This window comes from Sebastes fasciatus, chromosome 2 (assembly GCF_043250625.1).
Source record: "Sebastes fasciatus isolate fSebFas1 chromosome 2, fSebFas1.pri, whole genome shotgun sequence".
Taxonomy (NCBI): domain Eukaryota; kingdom Metazoa; phylum Chordata; class Actinopteri; order Perciformes; family Sebastidae; genus Sebastes; species Sebastes fasciatus.
This window is the reverse complement of record NC_133796.1, coordinates 27,791,172-27,818,231: the sequence shown is the minus strand read 5'-3', so window position 1 is coordinate 27,818,231 and position 27,060 is coordinate 27,791,172. Positions and strand designations below refer to the sequence as shown.

The window sequence follows — 27,060 nt, the reverse complement described above, 5'->3', positions numbered from 1 at the left end:
TTTTAGTGAACAAAAGGGGAAAGAATTAGCCTTCATTTCATCGTCCAACTATATACAGCGAGGTCTGTCTGTATGTCCTTCGCATATCTCAAGAACCGTTCTTCCGATCTCCTTCACACTTGGTGGGTGTATTGCTCAGGACCATAGACTGTATATAAAGATGGACGACATGACAGCTCCCAAAAAGTGAAAAAAGCCAAAACATCCCAATCACGCCCTGGTGTCTGGCTGCAGTATAGGTCATAAAGCCCGCCCCCTCCATGTTAGTGGATGGGACATGGGCCAAACTAAAAAGTCAAAGTACACGTCAAACAAACTTTTCCCAAAGATGATTTCTGTCATGTTAGGTAGTTCTTATCATGCTGATGTATGTTCAATTGTTCATTTTTCTGATAAGTTTGGTTTTAATTAGTTATTTGATGCTATAAAAAGAGTGTGAGACAACATCATGATTGACAGCTATGAGTCTCTCTCGCTGACAAGCTGCGGCCGTGCTCGGCCTGCGATTGGTCTCCTGAACATTTTGTGGACATCAAGCCCCCGGGAAGAGCACTGGGCATTGAAGCAAATTTCCTAGTGGCCAAACGGCGGTACTACAACTTCTGTGTCCGTCACATGATGCCATTGGGCCCAAAAAGACTTTTCCCATAGACTTACATTGGGAAAGAGAGGTCCGTAAATCAGGTAAATCAACTTTCCAGTACGAACACTTGAATAGCTCTTATTCAAATCATTAGGTCCTAAAAGTTGTAAAATGAACTATAGCCAAATCTAGAGATATTTTCCTTCCTCGCTTCATGTGAATGAGACCCAGTCTGCAGCTGGACCGAGGGCTGGGAGGCGGAGTTAAAGGAAACGCTACTGCGCCTGCTCTATGGGCCCAAGGGATGCGGAAGATTGCCAGATGATCCGGGTACTTAAGCACTCGGCAGTCGAGCCATTTTGGCTTCACGCGTCACTGAACAACTCTCATAGGAATGAACGGGAGCCCGCCTCCAACGCTGTATCCTGTTCTCTTTAGACATCCGTGGTGTAGATAAGATGTCTGAGTGACCATGGCAAATTTGGTGCCATTTGGCCAATAGGTGGCGCTGTAGCAGCAGCATCTAACTATAAAGGATGGAATCTCTGTCTGTCTGTGTATGTATGTATAACTGCCCTTTGCATACCTCGAGAACCGTTCATCCAATCAACATTTGGCGGGTATAAGCAGCCATACTCGACAACGCTGCAAACAGACCTTCTGGGGGCCGAGCGATCGGCCCGTTCTGGACGGGCACTGCACTAGTATTGACAAAACAAAGCAATCAGGGTTGCCAGGAAAACCTATACACTGTAATGGAAACGAGGAGCACTGTAGCACTGATATTTGGTCAATTTTTTGATCAATACTGAATGTGTGAGAATCTTCTAGATGTTTGGAAAAGGAAAAAACATGTTTTTAAAAATGTGTCTCTGTAACACAAAGAAGTTGCTTTTTTCCACAGAGTGCCCCGTGGGTGGCAGATGTCTACTGTATGAGAACATGCAGTGTTTTAGTGAAACAGTAACCAGTTGTAACAATGTCTCTGTTTAACACCGTGTGAATCCCTCTCACGGAACATAACAGCCTTTCTCCCTCTGTTTCTGTCTCTCCGGCTCCTCTGGGCCAGCGGCCCCTAATTAGAAGCAGGGCTGCTGGATAGACGTTTTCTTTAACAAGGTGAAAGCAACTGAATGGGACTAGCATAAACGAGGCAGAATATCAACACTGTGACTCCTCTGTCTGAGCCCCCTACAAGTTTGGGCGAAAAAGTGTTTAACATACTGTTGGAATGGCAATCTGCTGTTGCCTTATCCCCTCTTGCAAAGCTGTGAAACGGTCCTTCTCCTCCTGCAGAATATATAAATCTATCTGTGCTTCAGAATCTCCAAATTAAACATAGGGGCAGGCGCTTGGAAAATGAAAATGTAAATCGGACTGGGAAAAAGCATTTGAGGTTCCTCTGCTTTGAGGAGAGAAGAGATCTACACCAGTGCCTCCTTGCTCTGTTTGTGACCTTTATCATTTGGCTCCTATCTAATAAGCCTAAACAAGCAGAAGCAAGGTTTGAGCAGTCGGTCTGTTCACTGTGAAACATTTAGTTAACTCTTCAAGGTTACATCTCCCGTCACTGTCTCTCTCTGAATGAAAGAGCGAGATGGAGAACGAGAGAAAAGAGATTGAGCCTGAATCCTTGTAACAGAAATCTTTTGAACTCATGACTACATTACAGAACGTAGCCTCTTGTGTAAAAATCCAGCTGGCTTTGGTTGGAGATAGACTCATTAGGTATTTTAGTTATGAAAGAAGAAAACTTTCAACGATTCAAAATGGTTTGCTTCAGACCTGTTTTCATTGCTTTTTGTAATGTGCAAGGGGGGAAATCCTTTGAAGGAGGAGATTAAAACCATGTGATCATTTTAATTAGATCATTAGCCAAGAATTAAGATCTATGTTTGTAACTCTCATTAACAAAAATACCAAGTGGGTGCCAAGAAAGATTTGCGCATTGCATTCGACGTATTTCTATTTTTTTTGCCCCCTTTCCCTCTTCCTCTGCAGCATTTTTCCACTATTGTTCTAGCTGTCAGTACGTTTATGTTTGCTCTTTTATTGCATCAAGGTAAAGGGAAGGTGGGTTAATCTCTGTCTGTGCTCTCTGTCTTTCAGGCTCTTTGGTACAACGGGGAACTGTGCAGCCTGCAGTAAACTGATCCCAGCCTTTGAAATGGTGATGAGAGCCAGAGATAATGTTTACCATTTGGACTGTTTTGCCTGTCAGCTTTGTAACCAGAGGTAAGAACGGGGATCATAATAACTGCACAACAACATTGTCTTTTTAAAAAAACATGGAGTGTTAAAATGGCTTAAATATTAGAAGCTGTTGAAAAAGCTCTCTTAAGGTACTTTTTCTCTTATTATATTATTACAGACCACTGAACAAGTGGGGAAAAAACTGTAGTCTTCCTGTGTTGTAAAAATAAAAATAGCATTTGTAATGCTCTGCTAATTATTTCCTATTGTGACACACTGCCAGCAGTTTGTCCTTGTTTGTGGCTAAATCTGTAAATCTTTTAAGCCAGAGGGATGTAAAATTAGCCCCCGTTCTTATGAGGTATAGGAGCTACAGTACAAAACTAAAGTCCTCCAGAGGTGTGTTGCTGCATAAAGGAGAACGAACGGACCTACACAGGTGTGAAATGGTGTTTCCTTAGCGATAGGATCTATTATGAAATTGGAGTGAGCACAAAGCTTATGGTATGATACACATAGAATATGACATACCCAAATATTGCTTTTTCCCATTAATATACTGTCAGTAATGGCACCACTCTGGGAGCAGAGCGTCCTTTGCATGCTTGTCAGGGGTGCTGTGACCCTGTTCCTCCACACAGCACAAGCCCATTAACCTTCTGCAGGCCGAATTCAGTTACCATAGTGAACACCTGCTATAAGGGAATTATGACCGCGGTCTCTCTTCTCAGCTGGCAGACATGAAGCCAGGTCTCATCTGGCACAGCATCGCCATGGCCGTGACTGTTTTACCAGCCTGGCTCATTACTAAAGCCAAGCTATGCTCGGCTATATTCTTATCTACACTCCCCCTTCCGTCACATTATGGAGCTGTCTCCACTGTGTCACACAAACAAACGGCGGCGCAGAGAAGAACATCAGTAGGGCAGGCTGTTATGTGTTATTTTCCCCTCTTCAATTGACTATGAGACTTCAGAGGAAAAAACATTCTCGAGCACTGGAACCAAACTGGCGTGTGAAACGCTAACCCTATGGCAGAGATTCCTTGGAAACTCCCGGGGTGCCAGCGCCTTTTCGCCAGGCCGGCCGTGGAGAGTTGACCTGCCTTTTATCGGGCGCCAGCGCTCGTGTCTGCTTGCTCTGAAATGATAGGGTTTTAATCCACCTTTATTTGAAGTCACGCATTTATGATGACCATCAAAACGGGGCTTCGTATCTGACGGGGCACGGTGTCAAGTAAAACATCTCGAACCAAATGTGTGCAATCAAACAGAATCATCATTACCTGCTGATCTTAAATGCAACATTTTCGCTGCCAGAGCAGAGTCAACAAACACACACACACACACACCACTTTGCCATAATGCCAACAGTAATCGTCTTAACAACAGTTGTGCCTTTGTTTGTTTTTCTCTGCCAACAGGTTTTGTGTGGGGGACAAGTTTTTCCTAAAAAACAACATGATTTTGTGTCAAATGGACTATGAGGAGGGCCAGCTGAACGGGAGCTTCGAGACACAGGTCCAATAGTTGGAACCTCGTGGCAGCAACAATCGGCTCCACACTTTACACACCAGATGGATGTTCTGCTGCACTTGGAAAAAGACAAGCGTCTGTCTGCTTGCCTGCAATACTTTTTAAGACCCCTTTATCAGTCCCTAAGGACTCTATTGTAAATGTTCAACTTTTTGCCCTTCCCTCACCCCGACACTGAGCAGTTACAAATTTTGATGTACAGTTGTGCCTGCTTAGCTGAGCACTGTATTGCTTGTATGTTTTGTGAAATTTGTTTCCGGTTGGTTTTATTTTCCTTCTAGAAATGGTTCATTGGAGGGTATGTACAGTCTGTTTTCTCTGTATATATAAACTGGAACATTTATTTTATGAAATGTAATGCAATTTTATTACTAGTGTGAATTAAAGATTCTTAAATGTTCATAGTGAGTTTTTTCTCTTGGACCAAAAAACCAAAGTTGTCGGAGGAAGTCGGCCCATGTGTTGATGTGTAATCATGCCTCCGAAAACGGCAATGCTAGAAAAGGCTTCGCAAGAGAAAAAATATATTTGAAGTCCTTCTTCAAAAACATGATGCAACAAAACAAGTTTTATTACATTTTACAGAATTCTGATGGAATTAGAAATGCTGTTTAAAATGAACTACGTCAGATTTTATTTGGAATAAAAGAATGCTTCTCCAAACTGTGTTGTTGTGAGCGTGCAGGTGTCATGAAAGGGACTGAGTTAAGCTGAGCGGCGCTCCGTGATTCATGCTTCACTAATTGCCATCTGATTATGAGGGTGAATTGGCCTGGAAATGAAATGCAACAGCAAATAAATTAGAGAGAAAATAAATGCTCATTGAGTTTGAGCTCATTCAAACTCAGCTGTATTAAAAAGCACCCCTTCCCAGAAGACTCTTGTTAATGGAGCTGTGTGACACCGTCTGTTTATCTGATGAGGTTATTTCTGATGCACACACCAACGATACACCAAGTCTGGTGGAGCTGTCAGATATTCAGCTGATCCTTCAAGTGATAATTCATGTCAATGACTTTGCTTATTACATGCATTTGTGTGAATTAACACCTCAACTTGATCTCTAAATTGGGAAAAATAATACTGGGTTGGAATACTTTGGAGATTATTTGCTGCAAATAACACAATGTAGGTGATAAACAGCTATATATGTTAATTAAGCAGCTCAACGTGTACCTGTGATTTCTTCCAGAAATACCACAATAAGTCAGATCTGATTAACTTTAATATACCATGCAAGGAAGGTTTATGACTGCAGGGTGACACAAGTGTGCTGCATTCTTTATATAAGAATGATTTTAATTATTCTGCTGATAATTTATACTGTAGTTTATTTTGGCTTAAGGTCACAAGAAGCTGAGCCAATTATACAATTAGTTTATTACAAGGATGAAACTAGCAGTTATTTTCATTATTGATTAATCTGATTATATTCTTGATTCATTGATTAATCGTTTAGTGTACAAAATGTGAAAAAAAAAATAGCCATCAAAATTTGTCAGAGCCCAAGCTGACGTCTTCAAATCGCTTGTCTTGTCACACCAAAACCCAAAGATATTAATTTTACAATGATGTTAAGCAAAATCATTGTAATGGAAGACAGGGAATAGTGAATTATCGTTTATAGTTTGTCAATTTTGTTTGAAAAATGACTGAAATTATTGATTATCAACATATACATTTTCTGTTGCTGGATTACTCGATTATTCGCCTAATTTTTTCACCTTCAGCTTATTAAATTTAGCATTTTAGAGCCACTATGGGACGATTTGAATTAATTTTGCCACGTAAAAATCTCCATACTACTCTCAGGTTACTATTGGTAAAACTTTTAACAGCCATGTTTCTTACATGGTGAAACAATGACAACTAATTAGAGAGAACAAACATCATTATTTTAGAGAGGGGAAAAAAACAAAGCAGAAAGCAAAATGGGCACAGCTTGGAAAAATGAATAGCTGTTACATCATATGATCCATTTTATTTAAGTCCAAGTTCAGTAATAGGTAATATGCCATACATCAGTCTGGATGGAGGTGACGTTACGTTACCAGACCTCATGTTAGACCCTGAAAACCTAAAAGAGATGCAGTTGGTCATCTGGAAAACTGTATGATATCCATCTCTCTAGAACTCCAACGATTAACAGAAAACAGAAAATAATCGTTAGTTGCAGCCCTAATGTATATCTGTGTAAATGCTCATTAAATCATACAGACATAACTTGGAATACACAACATGCTGAATGTGGCTTAGCTCAAGGGTATGGAAATAATAAACAATTACAGAATAGTTATAAACATTTAATTTCCACTGCTGTATTATCCATTATTATTATTATTATTATTATTATTCAACACAGTATTCTTCTTCCTTTTTGGTGAAAGTGGGCAAACTTCAGATTTCAACCCATGTGTGACATTCTCTAGGCACTTTTCTACTAGCAGGACACAGAACAGCAATATAATTTGCTAACACATAAATCAAGTCCGCAAAGAGCATTAATTACAAATTCATTAAAAATTCAGACTCACCGGCAGGTGTGCAAATAAAGGATTAGGTAGACATCAATTATACTACATAAGAGCGCATTTTAATTGCAATTCCTGGATTGATTTACAGAGGGAAACAATCAGCCTCCGTGCAATATGGCTGATTGCTCATTTTCCGGAAAAATAATGATGAAAACACCTCACCAGGTAACACTGTGCCCAGCTGCAAATTCATACAAACATATAGATTCAGAGGTCTGTGTGTGTGTGTTCTGTCAGGCACAGACGCATGCAGGCTTATATGCGAGTGTACATGCCGACAACACACATTTTTAAAACTAACCATATAATAAAACACATGCACATGAAGATATAACAAACATGCACACACAACATTACAAAACACACACACACAGGCATCCTCACACACATACATAAACATGCACTGCAGCTTGGCATTCCCATCTGCTTGTGTTAGTGGAGAAGTTCTTAAGCACCAAATGTTGTGCTGTTATGACTCAAGTTTGTGAATTCTCCAACCTCCTCTGTGTTCCTGATTACTGCATTATGGCATCTGCTTAATTAGCTTGGCTTGTGTCATATGTTGCACACGAGGGGGTGTTAAAAAGTGCCCTTCCCTCTTGCTCATTATCTGCCTCGATTCATGTGATGTATAATCTCTCTTGACAGACATTCATATTGACATAGGGACAGCTGTCAGCGGAGCGTGGTCATAAAGGGTGCACGTAGAATAAAAACCACAAGGAAGGCAGATAAGTGGAAAGGCTGCCAAATTTCTAAGTGAAACTACTGATTCTGTGTTTCACTCTGGATCCATCAACACTGCAACAGTCCTAATTATACCGAATTTAATTTTATGGATGAGTTTTTTGGGAAGAAGGAACTGATAGTAGGCCGTGCATTTTGATTACTACAGGTAATATAGTACTCTCCTGCCAGTGTATTTTCTAAACTGGTGTGGTGTCCAACTCTTGGCGGGGAATCAACCTCATTATTGCCATATGGGAAATTCTAATCATTATATGCATAACAGCTCTAGACAATCATTTCCATCCCACAATACACTACTTTGGGAGAGAGTTTGTAGATAAGAAAAAAAGCATGACAATAATATTACAATAATGTACCCCAACAGGGTTGTTGTACCAATGGGACCTTTACTTAAAGGTACAGTGTGTAGGATTTGGCGGCATCTAGTGGTGTGGTTGCAGATTGCAACCACCTGAGTACCCCTCCGCTCACTCCTCCCTTTCCAAGCCTGCGGTAACGTGAGCCGCCGAGTACAAAACCGTGGTTACGCCGTTTGCCTCGCTCAGAGGCCATCCTTACCATAATAACACTACTTTAGGAGCAACGGAAGTCAGACGGCAGCTGGCGGTACCACGGTTTTGCACTCTGTGGCTCACATTACAGCAGTTTCACGGGTGTGTCAGAGAACTATGGTGGCCTTCAGGTAAGGTAAAAACGCAAAAGGCTCTCTCTAGAGCCAGTGTTTGGTTTGTCCGCGGAGTAACATGGCGGACTAGGTGAAGAGGACCCGCTCCCTATGTAGATATGAAGGTCTCTAGATGCCACTCAAATGTGTAAATAAAGTAAAAAAAAATTAAAAAAAGAACTTCCTTCTCTTCGCTTATATTGCAAACTAGTTACGTTTCCAACAGTGAAAATGCCATCCCAAAATATGAGTGCAGAGGATGTTATGGACGAGGAAACATTTTACAATGTTTTGGCTGACTAGGATAATCAGTCGCATTTATTTGAGAGTGAGTATGCGGCCGAAGATATGCAGCGGAGAGAGACCGGAGCTCCAGAACCTGAGCTGTCAAGAACAAACACTGACAGTGGTGCATTTGCTAAAATTGCGCTCTGATGCCAACAGAAATGGAATCATTCTGCTGTAATGACTGTCAGCGTGGGCAGTTTTTGTTGGATGCTGTTGCCGACGCCAACCCCGAGAATATGTGCGTCACTATGCATGAAAGTTTTACTCCTCACATGGACAGAGGTGTGCTGGAGACCTTCTTCATGATCCCAAAGATAAAATGGACAATACAGAAAAACATTATTGTCCATTTTGTCTTTGGCTCACACAGTACACATAAAGTAACTAGACCAAAAGTCTACAGCCATGCTAGCCTCTGTGAGGTTGTACTTGAGCTAAATGCTCACATCAGCATGCTAACATGCTAACAAAGCCAATGCTAGCATGTTGACGTTTAGCAGGTATAATATTTTATCATGTTCACCATTTGATTTGGCATGTTAGCCAGCTAACATTTGCTAATTAGCACTGAACACAAAGTACAGCTGAGGCTGATGGGAACTTCATTCATTTTGCAGGTTGACGTTGCCCAGATGATGGCATAAGAAGAAAAGTCAGGAGATCAAAGTTATTACAGTTCATCCTCTGGGGACCATTCACAGCTAACCATCTGATAGTCAAGATATTTCAATAAAGAACTAAAAAGTCAACCTCATGGTGGCGCTAGTCGAAAAGTCAAAGGAACATCAAAGTCAGCACAACAGGATCTGGTAACCTCTGGGAACCATGAATGCCTGTACCAAATTTTATACCAAGTAGATGTTGAGGTCTATCTTTGACCTGCTGGTGGCACTAGAAGAATTGTCAGAGGATCACCAAAATCATTAGAATGTATCTTTGAAGATCAGAAAAGGTCAGGGTTCATCAAAGTGAGTAGTCTTCATCTTCTGGGGACCATGCATGTTTTACATTTCAAAGCAATTTATTAGGGCTGAGTATTGGCAAGAATCTGGTGACATGATATGTTTCATGATAGAGGAGTTACGATCCTTAAATTGCGATACTGTATGTAAGGCGATATATTGCGATTTTTATCTAAATCTAATTTTAGGAAAACTGTCATGGTATAAAGAACACACCGCCATGTGCATATAATCTGAGTTAAAAAATGTCTACTTTCTTATGCAGTCAGAAAAGTGGTATCTGTTTGCATTTATCACAGTCTCTGTAAACATCCAACATCATAGCACCACTGTTGTACTGTCTGCCACAAATCTTTGCATGTAAATCATTAATAAAAAATCAATAGTGTTTTTGAGAATCGCCACAGCATCACAAAACATAATATCACGATACTAAAGTGTATCAATATTTTCTTACACCCCTACAATCCATCTAATAGTTTTTGAGATATTTCAGTCTGGACCAAAGTGGTGGAACGACGGAGGGACCGCAAAAAATAAAATAATAAAAATATCAGAGTTAAGAAATATGTGCGTGTGTTAGCGTACAAAGTCCTTCACTGCTTGTTCATCATGTTAGTGAAAGTTGGAATGAATAACTATTTGAATATTTGTCCTGACCAGAGGGTTATTTGTCTTTTGCCACTGAATAGAAAACAACTAGAGGAAATGCGCAGTATTGGATATATTGCCATCATTAAGTGGGTATATGTGGGATTTGGCTTTTTACTGTTCAAAAATTCAAAAAAGCAGCTGATCATCTAAAAATAAGTTATGTTGATGCCAATGAGGTTGGTTAATGTATTTCTGTGTCTGCATGTGTGATGTTTATTATATAACAATTTGAATGGATAATCTATTCTCTACTCATGAACCATTATGCTGTCCTTCAAACAAACAGCTGTGACCTTACCGCCTCAGAGACAAAGCTACAGCATTAGTTTTAAAATGTGCTGAATACAGTGATCTTAAATAAATGAAAATGTGAGCAGAGATGCAAACTGTGGTCAAGTGACTATTATTCTCCTTGAAAATAAACAGATTTTGACACCCACTCAAAAACTCCAACATATGTTCCATTGATGCCTAATGGGTCTGCTTGTGCTATGCGCGAGAGACTGGAGAGGGCAATTAGTTGCATGTGGCTTTGATTAGCACTGATTCCACAACAGTGCTGGAAGGAATATAGAAAACAAAATACTAAATTACTGCTGAAGCTCTTTCTGACAGAATGCAATGAAATGGAAGAAACTATTAAACTCCATGGTAATAACAGGTAAATGTGAACCCGTTAACGATAGCGTGGTGCCCACGGCTAAGATTATGCATATTCTACCTACAAACAGCCTGTGCCAAGCAATGCATATAAAACTGAAATAAATGGCTACAGATGCATGAACTTGCCCTGAAAGAGGTTTGCTTACTCTGTGATCTCATTCTTAAATGAAACCAATTTGCCTAGAAATTGGTTCTAAGGCCTAATGCTGAACTCTGTACATCAGCTCCACCACACACACACACACACACACACAGTTAGCTTTTTACAAACGCACTTTCACAGTCACACTGCTTCCACCCCTTCCACCCCTTCCCTCGCTGCAAATCATGTTTGACTTTGAAGTGCTAATTTTGGAAGTTTAGCCAATTTTTATTTGCTGCTTTGAAATGTATCCCCTAAGCTGCTGCACCAGCAATGAAATATACAGACCTTTACAATGAGGGATAAGTGACCAAAATGAGAAGCGCCTGGTTTTCTTCCTAACATTATATAACTGTGAATAATCCCCACATAGCATTTTCTCCTGTGCCATCAGTGCCTCAATTTATATTCAAAAATATTATGCAGACTTTTTACTTTTTGCTCATTCCTCAATCCCCACCTAAAGTTGGAGCTAATTTATGATATCTACAATACAATACTGCAGACACAAAAACCTAGAATATTTTCCATATTATTACTATTTCATCCATGTTTGTGAACAAAAACAAACATAACTAAATTAGGGAGAGTAAAACAGTAATCAGAGTAGATGGTTGATAAACGGTAGATTGGCAATGTATCATTATGTATCATCAGGATACCTGATAAGTGTCTGATAACAAGAACATTTTGTTATTAGCATATTTCTCAGAGTGCAGGCCTTCATCTATATACTGTAGTGATCCACTTTAGTAACGTCTAAACCCTGACAACTACGGGTGCAATGGATCACAAAACTCATGGTTTAGATCGTATCACTGTTTTGAGTCACAGATTGGATCAGCAGAAAAAAAAGGGAGCAAATATAACTTTTAGAGATGCCCCGATCACGTTTTTTGCCATAAATACAGATTGCTGATCATCGATGAGCCATATCAGCCGATATATTCAAATTGAAATGTTTTTAAATTGAAATGTTATCCTTGTACTTTGTTATAGTCATCTATAGTGGTTATTTTTGCATAAAAATACACAATTCAAATTATTAGGAAATAAAAGATTGTATTTTTATTGATAAAAAAATTCTTGGCATTAGTAGTTCTAATGATGTATTATAAGCTGCTTAGAGCTAGTGTTAAGAAGTTAAACAGGTCATAATTCCCTCTCTAATATCTATTTTATATTGCTGTGAAAACATCTCCTTCAAACAACTGGATTAATTCAAGTTTATCACCAAAAACTACATTTTACAAGATTACAATCGAACACATCATGATAACTTTAGAATTCAATGCTCAATACCCAATACTCTACTTTTACTATATCTTGAAGGCACCATAATGTAACTCAATGGAACCTTCATATGTTAGCTGTTAGCTATTATGGCTATCTGGTGCTGCCAACATTACTAGCTTTCCGCCTGCCAATTTCAACACAGAATTGTTGTTCACAATGCAGCATTATGAGGGATCGGCGACTGGAAAGCATTAATGCCAATCTCCCGCATATCGCATATCTTTACTGAATATCGTCCGATAACTATTGGCAGTAAAATTTTATGTCACACTATGATGGTTAAACTGTAATTAATCCACGGTTCACATGCATGCCGAACCGAGGGGGAATCAACTACAGTCTGTTACACCATTACTGACAACGAACCACATTTTGACAAAGGACCTTGTGGGCCTGGTGACGGTGTGTTTGATATGTGTTTGAATTCAGATACATCAGCTTTATGTAAACGTTAAAACCACAGTACAGTTATGTCTATTGTGCTTTGTCCCTCTTGCGTACCAAACACTGAAAAAAAAAGGCCATGGTAATATACGTAGCAGCGTTTACCACCGTGATGGATGCAAGGATGACCTCAATCACAATCCTTTTTTTAACTGCTTTCAGCGGGAGCTGGAGCATTATATAGTAAAATAAGTTGATCAGATTGGCTCCTCACCAAGCGGCCCAGCTAATAACATGGAAAGCAAAGAGCTTGAGGGAGAGAAGATTTGGAATGTGGGCCCCTCCACTTTCCAGCGCTGCTCTGCTTTAACACAGCCCTGGACTTGGCAATAAATTGCTTTGGTAATCAGCTTTTTGAAAAGCTTATTTACTGCTTGTTTTGTGTTTATTGTAGTTCTCAGAATGAAATACAAAATTGGATTTTATTACATGTGCAATTTTCTCCTCTCGTAAAGAATAGAGAGAGAGAGAGAGAGCGCATCACCTTGTTGAGTATGGATGATCCGGACAGAATATATACTGTATATTATTTTTGATTATCTCTCTGTTTTGATGCAGTCTCCTTACGCTCCTAAGGATGCACACTATGGGATTGGGTGAAACATTTCATGTACAAAATGTCCCAAAAAAAGTCTACTACTGTAGCTACACTGGAGTGTATATCTGTATGTATGAGTGTGTGAATGAGTGACGGAGAGTGAGAGGCTTAAAGGAAAGTGTGGAGTAGTTTGTATTGTATGTAAGCATTGAATGTATCAGTTGTATTCTGTTAGCGAGTAACTGCTCGTTCTTAACTGGAATAAAAGATTAATTTACCCACAACTCTACTTCACAAATGCACAAACCATGTGCTTATGCTTGAAGAATCATAGCCCCAGTTTCATTATTAATCACAATGCAGTACACTGAGACAATGAGCTTTTATAGACCATGTACTATAAAGTTAATGGAAAGCTAACACAGCATAGACCTGCCTTCACCAGTGGTTCTTTCAATCCTTGTTGTCAGCACAAGAACCCTTTTGTTAAACACATCATCTTATTTAAGCTATGTGAATGCATTTAACTTGCTATGATAGAAAACACAGCAATCTGATACTCAACCAACCACCATATAAAAAAAAAACATTTAAAAATGATCAATTTCAAAGAGACCACCATTTTAATCATAAAATAAAACCACTGTTATGAGCTCAAGTTTAATGAATCAGACTTTGTTCTCAACAAAACAACGGGTGACCTCTTAGCGACTCATTCTCATTCACGCTATGCGTCCTGTGTAGATAGTGTCACAACCTGTAAATGTGTATAATGTCCTGACCTTCAAAAAATCATCTATGCTCACAAACCAAGTAAATGTTTGCATCAACAGTTTTGAACATCACTTTCATTCATTTTTTCTGCAACATATCTAAGTTTTGTTGTTTTGGCCTTCCTTTAGCCCATACATCCCAACTTTTTTATATATATAATATATATATATATATATATATATATAATATATATATATATTATATATATATTATATATATATATATATATATATAATATATATATATATTATATATATATTATAATGTTGTATATACAACATTTACACAAAAGAAAAGGACATCAATTACTAAACTTTGTGAGGTTACTTTCAGTTTCTTCAGGCCTATTATTTTTATTCTGTGAAGAGGTCTAGGCAATGTATGAAATACTCTTAATATTCATATGGGGGCTATCTGGTAGCTAATAACTTTTAAATGACCTTAAAGGTAGGGGCGGTACTGTTAAGAAACTAGCAAGACTACGCTAGATTTTAAAAACAACTTTTAAAACCTAATGATGAAGGGCTATAAGAGTGTTCGTACTGGGGAGTTTATTTACCTAAAAAAAATGATCTGCTGAGTTACAGACGTCTCTTTCCTAATGTAAGTCTATGGGGAAAAAATTTTTTGGGCCAAATGGCATCACATGACGGACACCGAAGTTGCAGTACCGCCGTTTGGCCACTATGAAAATTGGAATCAACGACCGGCGCTCTTCCTGGGGGCTTGCATCGGGCGGGTTCAGGTGAGCTTACTAGAGAACATCACGGATTCGATGGGCGGGTCAAAAACTGACAAAGCAGCTTTCTGAGTAAGTTATCAATAACTTACAGAAGCATTGTGTGCACTATAGTGCACCTTCTCTTCCCGTCTCTGTCTCTGGCTCTCTCTCTCTCTCAAACACAGCTGTGGTGCTCAAGTCTACTTGTCCTTGTCTCAGACCTCAGTCCTGACAATTGTGCTGGTATAATGCATAAAGTTGGCGGTTTGTGGGTCGGGTCGAGTTCAGGTGGTTGAGTAACGTAGGTCGGCCGGTGCGGATTGGCTCATAACGGGATACCAGATTTTTTTCTAATATTAGTCAGAGCATTTGATTTATTGATTGCTGTTGGGATGTAATGAGAATTTCAACAAATACTATATAATGTTTTTGAAGAAGATTACCAACCCTAGCTTTAAATAAGTCAAAGCACAATAACTGACCTTTACCCTGCTGCAATGAAGCAGTAGTTAAATATACAAAGGGAGAGCAGTAGTTCAAATTCAGTACATTATGTCCAGCATAACTTCCGAAGCTAGTCCTATTCATATTCAGCAATTATTCTGGTGGCACATAGTTACAATGATATCCAAATGAGATCTCTGTAGCACTGACATACTTTCTGCTAGCAGGTACAGGATGCCTCATATATGATTAATTAATTGCGGCAGCCTGCCATCTGTGTTTTAACTGATTAAATAGCTCACAAAGTGGGATGCACCTTTTGATGTGAACCTTTGGGGAAATGGCTCTGTCTTTGTATTTCCACCTTGATTAAGCACAATACTCCCGCACTTCCTCCAGCCCTCTATTTCAAAGTCTCTTTAATTTGGGAGGAAAGGACACAAAGGCATTTGGGGTGCTTTAAAATGTTGCCCATTTCCAGTAGTCAAGGGGCTGCTTCTCTCTCTCTCTCTCCCTCCCTCTCTCTCTTTCCGTCTTTTTGTTTTTTTATAAAGTGAATGTTTCACACAGGGCTGGGCCAGTGAGCAAGCATCGAGCTTTCAGATAAAAATTGATTCCAGTAAATTCTCACCTGAGATCCATCACGGTGAAAGGCTTTAAAAGGTCACACATGTAATAAGTTCCTATGGTCTCAGTCCCTCCAATAATAGGCCTTTAGTCTGCCATGGAAGGCTGGTTTATAGAAATAATTGAGTAATCTGTGGACCATTCAATTCAATCGTGGGACTCAGTGACAGTGCAAGGCCTACTGGGCTGCGAAGAGGTTGTTCTGGAGCCTCTTTCTGCCGGCGGAAAATGTTTTGTCCCCTTAAGCCATGCACCTCCATCTTTGCATTGGATTCACTGACATAGAAGCTCTTCCAGGCCGAAATTGTACAGAATCGTGTTGAGTGTTTCAACTCGAATATGACACGACAGAAATGCATGCCTGAGAGTACTAGTTAAATTAAAATTAGCATATACCCTCAGCATATAGTAAAGTGCATCTAATGTAAAGAGCAACATTGCTGAATGGAAACATTTGAGGGAACTACCACTAACATTAGCTCCATGAATTGGCTGAAAACGCTGTCTCTGGCTGATGTTTTAACATTTCAAGCTGACTCATGTTAAAATGTTTATCTTGTAACAGGTGTCTCAAATATATACTTGATGGCTACATGCATGATATCACGCTTAAAGCCTGAAGCTAAAGCTGCATGTCCCAGACAAAAAGTCAGTATCCATACGCAGCGCGTTACGGCTAGCTCGCTGAACTGCTACGTCTCTCACACATGTGGTGTCCACACTGACAGCGTTTCTGCTGCTGCTCTGCTACTGCCAGAACCTTTCTTTCTGCATAGAGTTTGCCTTTTACAATGGCAATTTCATTTCATTATAAATGTCATTTATATTTATTTTAGACAGAAAATGGTTATGAAGTGGGTACTCATCTGTAAATAATAATAATAATAATCCACAATTAAAAGCGATAAACTTGACTGAATCCAGTTGTTTGAAGGAGATGTTTTCACAGCAATATAAAATACATATTAGAGAGGGAATTATGACCTGTTTAACTTCCTAACAAAAACCAGTATGCAATGGTAATATAGAAGTGTATGTTGAAGTACATGAGATTTATTGCTTTACTTTTGTTTTTTACTGTGGTATCGTATTGGCTTGAGAATCGTGGACTTCCACTGGCATTGGTATCGACTACTAAATTTCTGGTATTGTGACATCCCTAATCCAAAGCATAGCACTAGGCCTGCTCTGCCTAGTTACAGTTGCTAAGCTATAAATGGACAATCAATGTTTGGGGGAGGGGCTCAGAGATCTGTCAATTGTGTGCTAACATGCAAAGCTGACAACGTTGAAAGGCCTGGTTAAACATAAGAAGTAATTAGGAATTAAGAAAATACTTAATTGACTATAAAGCAATGTCAGATCTCTCAGTTAACTCTGATACTGTCTGGCATTTGAATAATCTTTTCATATTGCAATTCAATATGAGGCTTCTTACACTACGGCCTTTGAGTGAACCACATCAGTCATTACTCCATCTTTTTATCTGTCTTACCACACTGCGGTCTCTTTCTCTCTATCTTTATACAGCATCTATGTATCTGTATCCGGCTGAATCTGAAAGAAAAAGGGGGCAAACCTTGCGTCTTAAAGTCCATTAAATGTGATTAGTGTCTTGTAATTAACGTCCTTCACGAGGATAATTTGTTGACCGCATGTAGTTGTCAATACTGATGCCAGGCAGCGTGAGATGGACCTCTGTCTTGACAAGTCTGCAAACTGCAACAGCATTTCCACGCAAGTCACAGATGTCATAATAGCCTTTACACATCATTTTTATTTTCAGCAAAAAAACTGTTCCCACCCATCAAAGAAGCGTTCTCCACACATACACACACACAACATGACAGATTTAGAAATATGACTTAAACCAGAACAGATGGCCCTTAAAAGTAAAACACAGTAATTCAATCTGGCTAATGGGAGGAAAGCCACAAACTGCTCCATTCTCATTTCTTTGACTGAGGAACTCGGTTGAATTGCTTCTCCAGCTTTGATGCTCAACCCCTCTATCATAGTGTGTTTCTGTGTTCCCCATGCATATTATAAGACATTTAAAAGGAAAACAGTGTATATTTACTAGACACGCCTCATCATGTGCACAGACAGGAGCTATTAGTGCCTAGACAGAGGGGGAAATGTATTGTAATTGATTGTTACAAAAAATTACCCTCTTCTAGAAGCATCAAGCTATTTCAGAGCTGCATTTGACGCCTTAGAGCGCAGTGCAAAGAAGGCTCTTTCAGCGCCACACTTTTCACGCTGACATGCAGTTTGCAAAACAATTACCATGCGTTGTTGTTTGATCTTTGTCCCCACTTTGGTTCTTTATAAGTGTGAGTACAACTCAGTTGCCAGCCACGAGGGCAATCATGGCTTCTATCACGGGATGTCAGATATCGGCAAATGGAATGCATATTCCATACGCATGTAAAAAACGGTAATAAGGAGCTCCTTTCACCACTAAAATTATGTAGTTAAAATGATAATGAATTGCTATTGGAAAGTTGTGGCTGCATAGCAGTTATGAGACTCCACAATATTAGTGAATGACATTTCATTCTGAAATATTAAATCCTAAATGTGTTCCAAATAGGGCTGTCAAAGTTAACGCAATAATAACGTGTTAACAACACTCATTTTTTTTAACGTATTAACTCAACTTGCGATTTTTAAGTTGTAGCGGGCTCAGTTTGAATGTTTTGAAGATACTGGTATCATATGAAACTAAAAAACCCAAGGAATCCATTGTTACCAACCATGTCATACTAGCCTGTCAGGAAGGAGGCTTAATAACGCTCCAAACTAGCGCTAAATTTTGGCGAGGAATTACTTGCATGGCTATTTTCAAAAGGGGTCCCTTGACCTCTGACCTCAAGATATGTGAATGAAAATGGGTTCTATGGGTACCAACGAGTCTCCCCTTTACAGACATGCCCACTTTATGATAATCACATGCAGTTTGGGGCAAGTCATAGTCAAGTCAGCACACTGACACACTGACAGCTGTTGTTGCCTGTTGGGCTGCAGTTTGCCATGTTATTTGAGCATATTGTTTTATGCTAAATGCAGTACCTGTGAGGGTTTCTGGATAATATTTGTCATAGTTTTGTGTTGAAAATCAATTTCCAATAATAAATATACATATATTTGCATAAAGCAAACATATTTGCCCACTCCGATTTCTATAAGAGCATTAAATACTTGACAAATTTACCTTTGACATTTTAAACGAATAAAAAATGTGCGATTAATTTTGATTAACTATGGACAATCATGCGATGAATCACGATTAAGTATTTTAATCGATTGACAGCCCTAGTTCCAAAACATACATGAGGTTTGGTGTTGAAACGGATTCAAATAAACCAACTTCAGAAACAAATATAGCATCCATCTGCAGGCTGTAAAGTCTTATTCTGTGAGGTTGAGTGAACCATAGTCATAGCCTCACGAAGACAAAACATTGCTGTGTCTGGAATTGATTTAATTTCACTCACTTTCTGTATGTTTATGAAAAAATCTCCAGTTACAGAGCGGCTGTATTCTCTCATGAGGTTTACCTAATTGCCCAGTGATTCTGACAGTAGATTTCAACTTTACAAAGAGATCAACTCCACATTCTGTACAGAAACTATGACAGACTAACTATGATGGGAAACACATCTGTGTCGATTAAAGACAAGTAACGTGTGTAAAGGGGGGGGATGGGTAGTGAATCTGGAATTCCCAACTAGCAGAAAATTGGTTTCTGTACAGCAGCAATATAGCTTGGACACTTTTAGTCAGTCTTTGGAGGAAATATATTAACCTGCTGGGCCATGCGCACAAACTTTCCAACCTTATTGTTGACAGGTTTTATGAGCCTAATGCACTTTGTGATGTATAGCATAATAACCCAGTCTATGACTGTAGGGCCTTACTCTTAATATCGGCTGCCGAGTGAATCAGGCAAAATTATTGTAATGAGACAAAATTTCCATACAACAGCAAAATGAGTTCATTACTCTGAGTTATATTGGTGGAGTAACCAAAAGAAATTGATGGTTTTATTAAGCTGGAATCGAATTTCAGCCATAAACAGAATTAGGCAAACATGCAGACAGCAAAATGTAATAATAATTACATTAGTGTTATCAAAAAGGTTATCAGAACGGCCCCCGCTGCTTCTTATTCATCGCTTTCAAACAGAAATGCTGTTTTTAGCTCTCGCTCTAATTTCCTGGCCTTAGTAGGCTGATTGAAATTGGTACAGTTGCAAGAGCTGTCGCAATAACCGCAATATTGTTATAACGCGCTATTGACAAGCCAACCACAGGGGATGGCAAGCAACCGCCACAACCGATATGTTCACATTTTTTCTTTTTTGAATTCTTTACAATGGGAGCGCTGCGTTTTTTCACTGTGCTACAAACGGCAGCAGTGCGAAGAGGCGCTGAGCGTCTATTCTGTGCTGAGCGCTGAACGTTTCTTTATTTTCTTGGCGTCAAGAGTTAAACAATTTTCAACTTTGGGGAAAACACAGCGCTTGTCAATTTTGTACCCAGCCATCCAGTCACAATGGAGGAGAGGCGGGACAGATACCACAACCGTCACATCCTACATGTACAAGTGCTGAACAACAACAACAATGGAAAAAAAAAACAAAGCAAAAAAAAAACAAGAACAATGGAGGCAAAATGAATAGACCGGCGGGTCCATCCTCTCTCCCTATGTGCTTCAGTCTTCCCTTCATCCAGGGAAAGTTCTTTACCTTGTGCCAACATTTTTACTTCAGCGGATATCCTGTATTATAGCAACCAGACGCAACCAAAGCTCACTGGTGAAAAAAACGCTGCGCCTTATTGCCCTTCTGTGTTCTGCATTTGATGAAAAAACAAGTATTTAATTAGTTTTAAAACTGTCATCACATACCTATTAATAGCCTTATAATAAAGCTTATTTATATAGCAGGATTAAAATCAGGATAAGTGAAGTAATTTGCAAAAGAAAAGGCAATAATATCGCATATCACGCAGTTGAGTCTTATGAATCATTATCACCACAGGGGAAATTCCTTCACCGTGACAGCCCTAACAGTTGCCTGTCCAAATTGATCATATAACCCTGTAAAGCTGTAAAAATGCAGATGGAAATCTAACCCTTGGAACTGGTCTATTCCAGTCTCCTGTTTTAAGCTTCACAAGAGAGGAAACAGTATGTGAATCAGGGTAACAGGAACCAGGGTATCTCACATGTCCTTTTCCCCACAGCTTGCTCTACCTGGGGGATCCCCGGGCATTTCCAGGATAGCTGGGAGATGTAGTCCCTTAGAGCACATCCTGGGTCTGCCCTGGGGTCTCTCCCAACGTGATCATTTCCTGTACACATCCAGAGAGAGGAGCTGATGCTGTAGTAGGCACTCGCTCCTCTCAAGAGTGAATTTGTGTGCAAATGGTGGGGTTTAGAAAATAAAATAAAACGGATCTTGGATAGAGGACAGTGTTTTCACATAATACAGTCTGGGTCTACAATTTTAATTACAAGCACACAATATCTACTTCACCCTGAAGCTGCACTCCATACCTTATGTATGCATTAAACAAAGTATCAGTAGTCATTCCTCCCAAGGTTACCATCTCTCTCAGTAGCTGGCTGTACTCTCCAGCTGTCCACTGAGGACTGCTTCAGTGCATCCTCTACATCAGCTGATTATGCTATCTATCAAGCCCAGCTGTCACTGCCCATTTAAACCTTTGTCAAGTCCTCCATGCAATGCAGCCTGCAGTAAACCAAGTAATTGCACTTTTGTAATCCAACACCTGAACATCACTTTGCCCTGTATATTTCTAAAACAGATAAGCAAGATGGTGCATTTAAAGAATAATATTTTGGGACTTGTGTTGGAGGAATGGGGAGTAGTCTTGGTGACAAATACGCTGGTATCCAAAAGACCATTTTCTTGTTTTTTTGTTGTAGTTACAGCAAGCTAAAAGAAGGAAAAACAGATGCCAACTGCTTTTTTCTTGTTGCCAAGGCACAAACAGGATGCTGGCAGCTACAAAGATTCAATTATAAAAAGTACAGAAAATAATTAGAAAAAATAATAGCACTTGAAAAAAATCGCCCCTCCAGAAATTGCGCATAACAATAAATCCGTTAATTAGCTCATTAATATTCAATTGGGGTCAGTGGACTTAATGGAACCTTTTTCATGGGCCAAGGAAATGTTTAACACTCACTTTTCCTCTGCCTGTTCTCATTATCAACTATGCACAGGCAGGCCTTATCAGCCCTCCAGATGGTGAGGAACAATGCAGCGCCATTATCGTCTTACAGCAGCGTGTGTGCCTTGTAACCGGTGTGTGCCTGGGACAGTGAAGTATAGATACTGAGGCATTTAGTGTAATTGATATGTGGTATATATCGTATTGTTTAGGCCTGTTTGTTTGCTCTGCTGGTATTCAAGGCGGGAGGAGAGGCGAAGATTGATTTTCACCGCAGCCATTCCCGCTCTCACCGCGGGTCACAGATAACTTGTCAACGCAGGTTTTGGGGCTGGTGTAAAATGCATCAAGGCTAAACTCTCTCGGGCATAGTGGAGGATAGGGAGCTTCATCTCTACAAACACAAGCCCTCTCATTGCCATTACCTTGTGCATGAGACAGATGTTTTATTCAACAAGTACATGGGATGGAGAGATGTCCGAGCAAAAGGCTTTTTGCATCTCGTCTCTGTAAGGTTCCCATTCTAGGTCATGTTTCTGCCTCGCAAATACAAGAAAATTTAATTTACTGTATTGCTAAATATTAGGGCTGTCAATCGATTAAAATATTTAATCTTGATTAATCGCAAATTAATTGCACATTTTGTATCTGTTCAAAATTAACCTTAAAGGGAGATTTGTCAAGTATTTAATTCTCTTATCAACATGAGGGGGTTAAGGTTATGCAAATGTACATATATATTTATTATTGGAAATCAATTAACAACACAAAACAATGACAAATATTGTCCAGAAACCCTCACAGGTACTGCATTTAGCATAAAAAATATGCTCAAATCATAACATGGCAAACTCAAGCCCAACAGGCAACAACAGCTGTCAGTGTGTCAGTGTGCTGACTTGACTATGACTTGCCCCAAAACTGCATGTGATTATCATAAAGTGGGCATGTCTGTAATTGGGAGACTCGTGGGTACCCATAGAACCCATTTTCATTCACATATCTTGAGGTCAGAGGTCAAGGGACCCCTTTGAAAATGGCCATGGCAGTTATTTCTCGCCAAAATTTAGCGCAAGTTTGGAGCGTTATTTAGCCTTCTTCCTGACAAGCTAGTATGACATGGTTGGTACCAATGGATCCCTTAGGTTTTTCTAGTTTTCATACTGAGCCTGCTAAAACCTCCGAAAGATTAATTGCGTTAATATCTTAAAGAAATTAGTGGCGTTAAAAATAATTTTCGTTAACGCGGTATTATTACGTTAACTTTGACAGCCCTAGTTGAAATAAAAACAAAACGTATTTGAATAATTAATTTCTCTTCTGTAGTCCTAGTTTGTTTTTAAGAAAAAAAAAACGATTAAAATCGTTAATTGGATGTGATGGGAAAAAATCTGAGATTTTATTTTTAGGCCATATGGCCCAGCCCTACTTCGTGATTGCTCTTGTGTTTCATTTGATGAATAGATAAAAGCATTTCCTCCTTTAGATCAGCCTTCATCGTTCATTTTATCAGTGCATCTGACATACCAGTCAATCTGATGCTCCTTACTTCATTAAGACACCTAGTCTGGTGGCACAGAGGATCTACAAACTTGCAATAGGTCCCTGCTGCTGCACTCTCTCTTTATAAGCTTCTCAAAGATTCAGATTACTTCAAGCTATTTTCACCAACATACGGCATAAGCCTATCATCAGAAAGCAGACCAAGACAGAACCACTCATGCATACACAATTGGCCAGGAAATGACTGTGTCAAAGTCTATGCTAAAGCCAAGTTTAATTAATGTAGGTATGATGAAAGCTAAGTTGTCACTACGGGGCATTTTAAACCAATCACATTTACATTGCCTTTGTCGGGATCTCTCCCAGAAATCAAGAACACGAGGAAACATGCTAGCAAGGATTTTACAGTTGTGTGATTTTCTGAGCAGAGTAAATAATGCAATCTGCAGAGAAATCTTCATTCACTGACAGTCAAAAGGGAAATTGATGCCACTTGTTACAAATATGCAGTGCATTTATTTTTTATCAGCATTTTCCATAACACTGTGGATTAATGTGCCTCAATTCGGAAGATGAACCGTGACATCGTCATTTTCCATTAACATGCTCCATCTCTTGTATCCATCATTATATCTACAATAGCTAAATGTCAACCTTTTGAAAGCCAACATTTTCAGTCTCATCCAGGGTTATCCCCCTTTAAAAAAAGAAATAAAGCAAAACATGAAAGCACGGTTTGTTTTTGTCTTTGTTTGAAGCCAAGGCTGTGGATTTTTACTGAGATAAAGGCTGTTGCATTTGTTCTTAACATGTCAGTTTATTGACACCATTCTCACAGCAAAGGGAGATTATTAGAAATGATATATTATCGCTTGGAAAAAAAAGAGCATTTTTGTATCAATTCAGTGGTGCAGAAAAATACAGGGATGGACCGAATGACTTAGAGGAGATTTCCCCACATCTTCTTGACAACTAAGTGAAACTAAAGAAAGTACAAAAGAGAATTGAATTTGCTTGGCTGAGACAATGTAGGTAGGAGGATTTAACAATGAAAGCATTTCTAAACAAATAACTGACAACGTCTCTCAGCTGTGAGAGCTAACAGAGCACAATGGCAGCAATTGAATGTGCTGAATGTGCTACAGCTATCCCACAAATAGAGGTGATCCTAAATCATGTGCTTAAAGGTTGCAGCTTGAGAGCCCAGGTGTCATGGATAATTCCTACTCAGATATCTATAGCCCTCACTATCTCGCCCCATTCTCTCTCTCCTAGCTTAACTTCACCTCTGTCAAACAGGCAAGCTGCCATCCTATTGATCCCCACCCCCCTCCCCAGGCCCAGGCGTAAGGGCAGTCACTAAACCTGTGGGCAAAGGGAAAGAGGACACTCCCCACTGAGTGCAATTGGGATTTGAGAAAGTTAAACACTTCTCAAGCACAAAATTTCAGCCTGGGCAGCAGAGAGGGGATTCTGTCCTCAGGCCTCCTCACGCTCACCTGATCAGAAGGTCAGCCCCATCACCATCGTCCTTCTTGCCCATCTTGCTCTCTGGCCGCCTTTCAGTAGCTCTGTAAGGGCTCAGCTTTCTCATTTACTTCAAACACTGCTGTCAACAGTTTTTGCTGCCGTCCTTGACTCTAAAATGATACTGGGTTCATATTTTGAGAATGACACACTGTGGGGGGTGAAGAGCAAAAGCGCAAAAAGGGATGAAGGGGAACAGCCATAAAAACAAAGAATAAAACAATTGACAAAGACCATAAAGCACTGAAATGGTAAGATCAAGTTGGTCCAAAATTGGTCATTAAACTAGCCACCTTTTGGGTAGGTAGTACGGAGTATTTCTATATTCACTGATGTGAAACACAACAGTGAAAAACAAAATTGTAAAACATGAATGAATGTATGAATAAATATCGTTGCAGTGTTTTTTGCCAGATTGTATTGTACTCTTCTCACTATAGTTAGTTTTCTTGTCATTGATCAGGTTAAGATCAATTAATAACCCATAAATTCCACTACAACCCAAACGGAAATTTGATCAATTCAATTCAAAGTATATATGACCAAACCACAAAACTTAGACTCAATGCTTTAAATAAATGCATCTAATCAAAACAAAACTATCTGAATTAATTTTATTTTCACAGATCTTCACAGCGCTTCTTTTAAAGTCTACAATGATACCGCACTGGCCAGCAAACCAAAACACAAATGAACATGCTCTTTCATCATTACTTGCAGCATTAATACACAGACGGTGTTGTAGGATTCGCTTATTGAAACAGATGTGTAGTAGATTAAATAAAGCTGTCATATCAGTGCTAGTTGTTGTTTGTTGTGCCTGAACAGATACGAACCAACTCAAGAGATGGTTACAATGCTGCATCCACCTCCTGGGTGGTGTTGAGCTACACTTCACTGTTCTGCGTACCATTGTGTGGCAAATCTCATGTAAAATCTGTTTTTTTTTTTCTTTCAAACATGAACAAATGTTTCAGTGACACAAATATTTACATGCACGTTCAGGTTCGTACAATCATTCCCAGCTTGTAAATGTAACCATTAACCGATGACACAGGAAATATCGAATGCGGCAAAGGACAAAGCAAAATGGACACAGAGGATCTTAGAAAGATCAGATCACATGAATACAGTCTTTTCAAAATAAACTTCCGTCTTCAAAAGAAACAACTTCCTTAAGTCTAGGCAACAAAACGACTTAGTTAGGTTTAGGAAAAGATCATGGTTTGGGTTGAAATAAATCCGGAAGTGGCGTTATTAAGTAAGCAAGTTACGTGACAAATAAATCAACGTTGACTTCTGGTTTCACACGGGACATGAACGCCTGTCTCCTGGGCAAAAGTCCAGTGTTTTTAGACCCACCCATCCACCCGAACCTCCTCCCTATACAGTGTTTGTCTCCCTTTATATTTCCTGGTTCACAACTATGTGACTTACACACAAATTGATTTTGTGGGATATACACGAATAGCAGTTCATTACTTTTCGTAGGTATAGCTACGAACAGTGTATGAGAACAGTCTGACCCAGAATAAAGTACAGGACAGGACACAAATTGGTCAAACCGTCTACTGGCCAACTGTTCTTGGACTCAGTGATTGTTTGTCACAAAACTGTTGAGACCAGACAGGTCAACAGCAGGCTCCACGGACACTAACCGACTGCAAGTGATTTGTAGGTCCCCACAAATACTGCTGAACACACAGCTGAAAGGTTTCCATTGTAGCGGACGCCCTTGTTACCCCAGTGTCCTTTATCTATTCAGACCTGTGGGTCTCCTGTAAAACAACCTGCAAGAGTGAAGGAGGGGTATTTAAGGCCGTATCACCACTACAAAAAGAGCTGCATGTTAACAAGAACAAGACAAGCACATTACGTTCAAACAATGCTGCACTGCCTCCAATCCTGTGCTCTCTTTCACTCACTACATCCCACCCCCTCGGGGTTAGCAGACCTTCCTTCATGTTCAAAGATTATCTGTTAATCCAAAATGTGCAGGAGCATGAGACGGC

General features: G+C 39.6%; 1 protein-coding gene and 1 long non-coding RNA gene across 5 annotated transcripts in view; one reads left to right on the top strand and one right to left on the bottom strand.

Moving 5' to 3' along the window:
* lmo1 (LIM domain only 1) overlaps window positions 1-4,711 on the top strand; it is a 33,966-nt gene extending 29,255 nt beyond the window's left edge. Inside the window, exons 3-4 of the mRNA XM_074616727.1 lie at window positions 2,693-2,818; window positions 4,200-4,711. Coding sequence (XP_074472828.1) covers window positions 2,693-2,818; window positions 4,200-4,305 — 232 coding nt within the window. The 3' untranslated portion in view covers window positions 4,306-4,711. The remainder of the gene's footprint in view (window positions 1-2,692; window positions 2,819-4,199) is intronic.
* Window positions 1-27,060, bottom strand: part of LOC141756885 (uncharacterized) — a 219,437-nt gene that overhangs the window by 177,755 nt on the left and 14,622 nt on the right. The gene's annotated exons all lie outside the window — the stretch shown is intronic.